The 10,312-nt window shown below is 34.5% G+C and overlaps 1 protein-coding gene across 1 annotated transcript; it reads left to right on the top strand.

Moving 5' to 3' along the window:
* The first annotated feature begins 457 nt into the window (after nucleotides 1-457).
* Nucleotides 458-3,795, top strand: LOC134238319 (uncharacterized). Its single transcript, XM_062720445.1, has 2 exons — nucleotides 458-1,283; nucleotides 3,674-3,795. Exon 1 carries the CDS (start codon nucleotides 458-460, stop codon nucleotides 1,277-1,279), a length of 822 nt encoding a protein of 273 aa, XP_062576429.1. The 3' UTR covers nucleotides 1,280-1,283; nucleotides 3,674-3,795.
* Nucleotides 3,796-10,312: the final 6,517 nt, after the last annotated feature.

Here is a 10,312-nt window from a genome sequence, read left to right as displayed (position 1 = left end):
CCCCCCACTTCTGTGGTATGCCACCTCTCTCTCCATCAGCCTACTGCCTTATACAGGTCTTAAGGTATTAGCTAATATTGGTGACCCCTCACTGCCTTTTCCCCGAAACTGTGTGCCTTATTCAGGTCTTATCACAAGTTCAAGAGAAATAAATTTCTTTTCGGTTACATTATTAATTAATGACTATTAATGATGAAAAAAAAAATGATTGGTGTTCCTGGGAGTTGAACCTGGTTCCTTTGGCGTGCAGGGCGGCGGGTATAGTGATTCGGCTATCAAGTCAGTATGTATTACTTTGGTAATTTCTATTCATCTTACGTATGCGCTTTAATAATTTAAATATCTTTTGGGGTCTATATTGCGGAACGCGGTGAACCGGTCCAAGGGTATTTAAACTCGTGTTTTGTGTTCTTTTGTCATTCGACAAGTTAGCCACGACGTATAGTTAGATACACAGATGAATCTGTCCGATTCAGATAGTGAGCCATCTCCACGTGGTAGCCCGGGGAAAAGTGTTCCTCACGAGCCAAAAAGACGTCCGTCTAACAACAATGAGGCTAGCCGCAACCCTTCGCAAACTTTGAATGAAGACCTTACTAACGCAGAGGCATTCCATTTGTTTTCCCGCAAGTTAGACGTAGCTTTAGCAGAGAACAAAAAGCTGCTTTTGAAGGAGTTAGAAGCAAAAAATTCAACTTGTGTATCCAGAGAAAGTTCGGTTGATTTCAAGTTGGATCATCACAAAGAAAGGTACAACTTCTTAACAGATTTACAAAGTGACTTTGAAAGTATTGATAAATTTATTGACTTTGGTGATAGTTTGAATGCTAAAGAGATAATCAAAAAAGCTGTTCTTCGTATTAACGACCAGAAAAAAGTTATAAGAATTGCAGATAAGTACGGCTGGGATGTGGCTAAAGAGTACAAAGATGACCCAATCACGGAGAGTACAGAGGAAAGTCAACGACTCCGGCAAGCAGAAGCCAGGGCTAAAAGGAAAAGGTTTGACAAGAGAAATTATAATAATCCTTTTCGTACAGATAGCAGCAAATTTTTCCAGCAAAGATTTACTCCTTACACCAGGCAGTTTAGTTCATACGGGAACTTCGGAGGATCACAACCAAGCCCATACAGAATTCAACCAGACCAATGCCTGTATTGCAATGGGTTCGGGCATTGGAGTGTCAACTGTCCCCTCAAGAAAAAGAGCCAACCTTTCGCGATCGGCAAGCCAACTTCAACACAAACCGGACCCTCCACAGATAACCAAAGAACCTAAACTGGTAAAAGATATTTTGTCTTGTGAAAAAGAAAATGTTAGTTTACAAACGGTTAAAGGGAGATTAGTAAAAAACATTTCTTTTTGGAAAGAACAATTGCATGCTGAACAATATATAGTTGACACTATTCAGTATGGTTATAGTATTCCTTTTGATTGTTTTCCAGAGACGATTATTTTGCATAACAATAAGTCTTCTCTTGATCATGAGGAATTTGTAGACAACGAAATAAGAAGTTTGTTAGGCAATAAAGTCATTGTAAGGTGTAGTACTGTTCCTTCTATAGTTAATCCTTTGTCAGTTTCTATAAATTCTCATGGCAAGAAAAGACTTATTTTGGATCTTAGACATGTTAACAAATGCGTACGAAAAAATAAATTTAAGTTAGAGGGTGTTAGCAGCGCTATCAAACTTTGCAAGAAAAATGACTTTATGTTCAAGTTTGATCTCAAGAGCGGTTATCATCATTTGGACATAAATCCATTGCATTTTCAATTTTTGAGTTTTTGTTGGAAAAGTACCTATTATTCTTTCTCGGTACTTCCTTTTGGTTTGAGCTCTGCTCCTTTTATTTTTACACAGCTGCTCAAGCCTTTGTTGAAATATTGGAGAGCAAAAGGTCATAAAATTGTTGTTTATTTAGATGACGGATTTGGGTTAGCAAACGATCTAGAATCATGTAAAGTTATGTCTTCAGCTATAAAAGCAGACTTAATTTCAGCAGGTTTTTTGATTAACGAGGATAAGAGTATTTGGACTCCCTGTCAATCAATGGAATGGTTGGGGTTTTCTTGGGATACTGTACATGGTATGCTTTTCATACCTCGATCTAAAATTGATAAATTATTAGGCAAAATCAGGGAAGTTATTTCTTCTGAGAAAATTACTCCACGTGTTCTAGCTAGCATAGCTGGAAACATAATTTCTTTCCAGCAATCCTTAGGAAATGTATGTTCTATTATGACAAGAGTTATGCATATGGTTATTGCCAATTCAGTTTCTTGGGATCATTGTATTGTTCTTTCAGATGAAATTGTGACTGAACTTAATTTCTGGTTGCGCAATTTACAATGTTTGCCATCTAAATGTTTTCTTAAAGGCAGTTTCATTCCTCAAAGGATCATTTTTACGGATGCAAGCAAGTATGCAGCGGCTGGTTACATTGTGGAACTCGCAGATAGTGTAGTGCATAAAATGTGGACTTCTGTGGAAGCTCTAAAGAGTTCTACCTGGAGGGAGATGAAAGCAGTAGAGACAACTTTAATATCTTCTACAGATAAGATTAGCAACAGAACTGTAAAACTTTATACTGACAATCAAAATGTAGTTAAGATAGTTAATTCTGGTAGCATGAAAAAAGAGCTCCATGATATTGCACTTAATATTTATGCTTTTTGTATTCGGAATCAAGTAACATTAGAAGTTGAGTGGATTCCTAGAGAGGAAAATAGTGTAGCAGATTGTTATAGCAAAGTTTATGATTTTGATGACTGGTCTGTTTCTGATATTATATTTCAATTTTTCAGTAAAAAATGGGGGCCCTATGATGTAGATCTTTTTGCAGATTGTAACAATTTCAAGGTAAAAAAGTTTTTTAGTAAATTCTGGACTCCAGGGAGTTCTGGGGTCGATGCATTTGGTTTCAATTGGAAAAAATTTAACTCTTGGATTGTTCCTCCAGTTTCTCTGATTCCAGATGTAATTAATCATTTAGGTTTGTGTAAAGCGCATGGTACACTTGTTGTGCCAAAATGGACATCCTCACTTTTTTGGTCCATGTTGGTAAATTCAGATGGAAAATTCAAAAATTTTGTGATTGACTATATTGAATATGACAAACCAAGAAATTTTTTCATTGCAGGATCTTACAAAGAAAGTGTTTTCGCTGGAGTAAAATTTTTCTCCAATGTAATAGTACTCCTTGTTAATTTTGATATTTAGACTTTTTCAGGTGCATTTGTGTTATGACATTTAGATGGAATTCTGACTGGGAGTCAGAACTGAGACTTTGCATTGTAAGGCTGAGTATTTGATTTGTGTTATGACAGGCTGAGAGCCTAATATTTGTAAGGATTGGCTGAGAGCCCATGTGTATGATTGGCTGAGAGCCTTTGTGTATGATTGGCTGAGAGCCGGATATTTGTATTTATTGGCTGAGAGCCTTATTTGTGTATTTATTGGCTGAGAGTCAGAATTTAGTTGTTTAGCAGGCTGAGAGCCTGATGAATGATTTCAATGGATGGAGAACCAAAATTAAATTTAACTTCATGTTTAGTTAAGGCTTAGTTAAGCCAGGATTTAAAAGTTTCTGCAATTGCTTACTATTTAAATTCAACTGTTTCTTAAAATATTAAAGCTTTATATGTTAACGTTTTGTTTGTTTATGATTTCAGTCCTTCAACCATTCACATTGGGCAGAATTGAGAACTCATGAAGAGGGGGACATTGCTAAGCTGGCTGGGAATATACCGGATTTAATTGAGGCTTCAAAATCAGAGTCCACTTTACGTAAATACAAGACATATTTTTCTAAATTCGATCATTGGTGTTCATTACACAAATTATCTTCTTTACCAGGATCACCTGCAACAGTGTCTCTCTTCATTTCTCATCTTGTTCAGAGTAAATCAACATCTTCAGTGTTAACCTCTCATTTTTACGCTGTGCAATGGTATCATGAGAAAAATTTGTTTCCGAATCCTTGTTCTGACAAACTTGTGAAAATGACTTTTGAGGGAGCGTTGCGCACTCTTACAAAATCTTCAGTGAACAAGAAACAACCGATTACATCTAATATTATTTCCAAAGTCTTTAATTTAAGAAGTAACTTGTCAGATTTATCTGATTTGCGTACTAGATTACTCTTTGTTCTTGGATATGCAGGATTTTTCAGGGCCAGAGAGCTGTGCAACATCAAGAGATCGGATATTACTTTTTGTGATACTCACGTGGAAATTGAACTTAGAAGCTCGAAGACAGACATATACAGAAGGGGTAACATTGTGCACATTGCAAAACTCAACTCTGATTTGTGTCCCGTTCAATGTCTTATTGATTATCTTAAATTAGCTGGTGTTCAAAACGATTCTAATGAATTTATATTTAGGTCATTAAGATATTTCAACAGATGTAATTCTTATAGGCTTGCAAAAAGTAACAAAGCTATTTCTTATACTTGTGTCAGAGAACTTATTTTGAAGGCATTGAAAGATGTTGGAGAGGACGCTTCAAAGTTTGGTGTGCACTCACTTAGATCCGGAGGTGCTTCAGCCGCAGCCAATCTAGATATTCCCGATAGACTCTTTAAGGCTCATGGACGGTGGAAAAGTGAAACGGCAAAGGACGGTTATATTAAGGATAGTACAGAAAAGGTTCTATTTGTGTCAAAAAATTTGGGATTGTAATTAAATAAATTTTTCTTTTCATTTTTCCTCAGACGTTTTTTATTCGAATTTTGGCTAACATTGTCACCTCCTCTATTTTTGTGTTTGAGTTTTTGTTTATGTAAAGAGAATATGAAATACTTTATGTTCGTCTGAGCGAAGCGAAAGAGAACATAAATAAATTTCTTTTCGGTTACATTATTAATTAATGACTATTAATGATGAAAAAAAAAATGATTGGTGTTCCTGGGAGTTGAACCTGGTTCCTTTGGCGTGCAGGGCGGCGGGTATAGTGATTCGGCTATCAAGTCAGTATGTATTACTTTGGTAATTTCTATTCATCTTACGTATGCGCTTTAATAATTTAAATATCTTTTGGGGTCTATATTGCGGAACGCGGTGAACCGGTCCAAGGGTATTTAAACTCGTGTTTTGTGTTCTTTTGTCATTCGACAAGTTAGCCACGACGTATCAGTTTTCCAAACTTTTTTTTTTTACTTTTATTTAATGAAATAGAATTCTTTTGCAGATTGATGCTTAGTTTCTTTGAAGTAGATTCCATTCCTTGTGTGGAGATGCATGTCGCAGTTTGCCTGGACCAATCCTATGTTACCTTGGTGTTTTATCCTCCTTCCCGGGCTGTATGGACGCACTTAAGGACGCGTTTACATTTGTACAAATCAGTTTATTAAATTTTGGCTAACATTGTCACCTCCTCTATTTTTGTGTTTGAGTTTTTGTTTATGTAAAGAGAATATGAAATACTTTATGTTCGTCTGAGCGAAGCGAAAGAGAACATAATAGACAGTCAAGCCTCAACAAGCTTGTCACCAGAGAGGTATCCTGAGATCCTGTAACACAGCATGTGTTACCTCAGTGCAGTCAGTCCAATACAAAGGCAGTTACATATTACTTGTATGATCTGAGAATTAATATTTTTTAGTGTTTAAGAATTTATATAAGAACGTAGGTCTAACGTTAAAACGAAACTAAACAACAACCATTTCCGTTTCAGTGTGATAAACTCACTCTCAGAACAAATTTAACACGTAGCATTTACGCTTGATCAATTATGAATGACTAAGTCTTATATAGTATACAAGCTTGGCATTCGTAAGCATTGCTTAAACATTTGCATAATATAAAGCAGAAAGCAAAGATCGTTTTGTTAACGTTGTTCAAAGGGACATTATTTGAGTTATCGAACTTTGTGGAAAACTTGCATTATGCAAATTTTGTAACATATAATCAATGGCAAGGGAAAATTGTATATATAAGAAGTTTTTGGAGGATGGTTGGTGGGGAATGTTTCTATATCATTCACTACAAAAATAATTGCACTTGTTGAGAAACAAGCATCTCAACAATTGCACCAAACCGCATTTTGCTGCAATACAATGCAACACATTGTATTGAACGGCAAAATTATCCAATAAAAGTAAACTTATTCAATTTGGGGGGAACTGAACTTTATGTATGATTGAACTTTTTCATGTTTTAAAAAACAGTTTTTAAAGACAGAGTGGATAAAATTTTGATCACATTTTGTTAACATCCGATTGTTCTCTTTCATGAGAATCTCAATTCACAATTCAGTAAATATGACGAAAGACTTTTTGACAACTTTACTTATCAACAATTCTTTTTATCGAATGACTGGTTTGGGTTTGCATAAAACATCATGAAGAAATGAACGCTTCTCTTTGACTCAGGAGTTGTTTTCTTTTTATTTACAAGGGAATTACTATTGCTGAATTTCATAAGACTTAAACTACACTTTATTGCATCTCAATTCACAATCCAGTAATTGTGACTAAAGATATTTTGACAAGTTTACATACTAGTATTAACATTTTTTTTTTATCAAACGACTGGTTCGGGTATGCATAAAACATCATGAAGAAATGAACACTTTTCTTTGATTGAAGAATAGCTTTTTTTATTTGCAAGAAAATTAATACCCGATATTGCTGAATTTCATAAGATGTAAACTACACTTTATTCCATCTAAATTAAATCTCAGTTCACAATCCAGTAATTATGTCGAAGGACTTTTGGACAGCTTTATATTAAGAATTTTTTATCGAAAACTAGTTGGGTATTGGTAACACACCCTGAATAAATGAACACTGCTCTTCGAGTGATAATCATTGAGTAAATGTTTTTCTAATTTGCAAGGGAATTAATAGTTTAGATAGAATTAAACTACACTTTATTGCACTGCACTATGTACAATGCAAAGTCAATCAAAAACATAAAGTTCAATTTTGCTGTAATTTTTTTAAAATTGAAAATAAGGTTGAAACTAATATTTTTTTCTAATTAAATTTTCTTTTTTAAAGTTTGGAAAACCGACGGATTAAATATTTTTATTCAAATTTTCTCATATGTTTGTTTCTTTAAATTATGTGAATCTACATTAATTTAATTAACCAGTAATTATGTTTAAAGGCTTTTCGACAAAGTTACACATTGCTGATTTTTTTTAGTCATCCGAGTAATTTGACTATATGAAAGACTAAAGAGAAAACAGAAATGGCTTGTGTTACTGAGGAACGAAAGTTTTGAGCTATGCAGATGATCCTCAGGAAGGCTAGACCATGTAGACGGAATATTTATTATGATAACGGCACTAAGAGCTGAGTTCTCATCAAACAACAGCTACATATGCTGATTTTTTTTTTAATCAAAAGACTGATTTTGGGTAAATGTAAAACATCCAGGGGAAAGGTTGAGTAAAGAGTGAAGATTTTGTTTTGAATTGCAAGCTAATTAATTCCGCTTTTAGAGAAAGATATTGCTGCACTGCAATGCAATGAATTGCAATTGATCATGGTAATGCTTGACGTACTGTCTATTGAAAAATACTAGGTCTAATTCTATATTTAGTCAAAACAGTGAGAGAAATATGTAAAAACTTTCGTGTTTGAGTAATGAGTGAGGATTTTGAGACTCAATCAAAGAAAGCGCCGAATGACTGTAGAACAATCAAAGGCGCTTTTCAGTACTGTTTAGCAGCACTTGCTTAGTGAGATAAACTCACTCTCAGACCAAATTTAACACGTAGCATTTACGCTTGATCAATTGTGAATGACTAAGTCTTATATAGTATACAAGCTTGGAATTCGTAAGCATTGCTTAAACATTTGCATAATATTAAGCAGAAAGCAAAGATCGTTTTGTTAACGTTGTTCAAAGGGACATTATTTGAGTTATCGAACTTTGTGGAAAACTTGCATTATGCAAATTTTGTAACATATAATCAATGGCAAGGGAAAATTGTATATATAAGAAGTTTTTGGAGGGTGGATGGTGGGGAATGTTTTTATACCACTGACTACAAAAATAATTGTACTTGTTGAGAAACAAGCATCTCAACAATTGCACTAAACCGCATTTTGCTGCAATACAGTGCAACACATTATACTTAATGGCAAAATTATCCAATAAAAATAAACTTAGTCAATTTGGGGGGGAACTGAACTTTATGTATAATTAAACTTTTTCATGTTTTAAAAAATAGTTTTTAAAGACAGACTGGATGAAAATATTATCACATTTTGTTGAATTAAATTGAACATATTTTATTGACAATTAAAGCCAAAAGGATAAGACACAAGTTTTAACAACTTAGATATTCTTCTCCTTATACAAAATTTCATAAAATTGCCAAAATAAAGAACAATAATTTTTAGTAACAAATCAATTATGGTTTCCGTGATGGAGCTCTTGAGTGGATCGAGTCTTACCTCAAGAACAGAAAACAATGTGTCACAATTGGATGTCCGATCAAGTCTAGACAGCTGCCTTTTGGTGTCCCCCAAGGATCTGTACTCGGACAAATTTATTGCCTCTTCTCCAAACCCATTGGAATCATATGCCACCGACATGGAATGATATATCACTGCTATGCAGATGATACACAAATCTACATGATCATAAGACCACTGGAAAATTGGAACAATTATTTCTCTCGACTTGAAGCGTGTCTTAGTGAAATTGGTTCATGGATGACATCAAACCTACTCAAACTAAACCAAGAAAAGACCGAGCTAATAATCTTCACCACAAAGCAACACCAGAAATATCTGCCAACATTACAACTAAAAGTTGGTGATAATATCATTGAGAGCGTGCCATGTGTAAAAATCTAGGTGCATTTTTCGATCAACACCTTATTATGGAAAAACAGGTATCCTCGGTCGTCAAATCATGCTATTTTCAAATAAGCAATATTGGACGAATACGGCGCTTTCTTACAAAAGAAGCCTGCAAGACCATGGTGAATGCCGTTTTCTCGCATAATCACCAGTGTAAGATTGACTTGTCCGGTGTGAGACAGCAGTGTGAGATTTTTCTGTCTTACACTGTGTATTACTACGCCACGAACGAGAACGTAAATTCCGTGTTATATAAAGAAATTGTAACAATGTAAAAAAAATATAACACATAATTAAACTGTTGTCATTTAACTTATTAATATAAACTTATTTTCATTCAAAATATTGTCGTATTTTCACTTTTTAAATGGCACTATTTTTAGATCGCGGAATGATTCTTCTTTAACGCTGTCGGATAGATAAGTTTTTTATTCCCAATTTTTATCTTTCTGATTAATTTACACGGACTGAAAATTATTTTATCAGTTTACACTACGTGTAAACCATTTTCAGGTACGTTCTCTCCGATGGTGTATTCAGATTTTTCATTAGATGGAAAATTAAAAATATTTTTTTAGCCCCATCATGGCGACGTCATTGACAGGCCGTTATTTTGGATAAAATAATGCGAGAAAAATAATCATATATTACATACTGTGGTAATAGTGAAATTTTCGGGGCAAGATTCACGGTCTAGGACTCGGCAAAGCCTCGTCCTTGTCTGTGAATCTTGTCCCCTCGGTGGAAATTCACTATCCCACACTCGTAGTAATGAATGATTCTATAATCACTGCCAGGCTGGACTATGGGAACTGCCTTCTATATGGAGTGTCAAAGGCCTTACTTTAGGATTCAAAAAGTCCAGAACATCGGCAGCTCGTTTAGTTACAAGATCATGAAACGGGAGCATATTACACTTCATTGGCTACCTGTTTCTTTTCGTCCACAATATAAAATCTTGACATATGTCTACAATCCTTACACGGGTTAGCTCATCTTATATTCTTATAATGGAATACAAGCCTACCAGGTCACTGCGATCTGAGTCAACATCACGGTTAGTTGTTCCTAAGATCAGGACGAAGACATATGGCGAACGTCGACTTGGTTGGGCAGCAGCATTTTTGTGGAACGACCTTCCTAATGATATAAAGCAGGCCCAGTCCCTGGATATTTTCAAAAGACAATTAAAGACGCATTTTTATAGAATAGCTTTTTAAATTTCAGGTGCTCATTTTTTAGCAACAAATCATAAATCACAAATGATGTTCTTTTATTGAGTTTTATTGATGGCGTAATTGTATTTTGTGTGTAATTTTTAGTATCTTAATGTTATAATTTCGAACACATATATGAGTATGGGTTAATATTTTATATAAGTTTTCATAGCTTTTAAATTATGTTTACTTGCGTTTTATTGTACAGCGCTTTAGAGTTAAATTATTAATATTTAGCGCTTTATAAATTCATATATTATTATAAATTAGTA

Source organism: Saccostrea cucullata, unplaced genomic scaffold, assembly GCF_032062105.1.
Source record: "Saccostrea cucullata isolate Sc308-1 unplaced genomic scaffold, CSIRO_AGI_Scuc_v1 ctg23422, whole genome shotgun sequence".
Classification (NCBI taxonomy): Eukaryota; Metazoa; Mollusca; class Bivalvia; order Ostreida; family Ostreidae; genus Saccostrea; species Saccostrea cuccullata.
This window is presented reverse-complemented; position numbering and strand designations above follow the sequence as displayed.

Excerpts from the sequence above, each read along its gene's own strand:
- LOC134238319 (XM_062720445.1), top strand. The coding sequence starts at position 458 with ATGAATCTGTCCGATTCAGATAGTGAGCCATCTCCACGTGGTAGCCCG.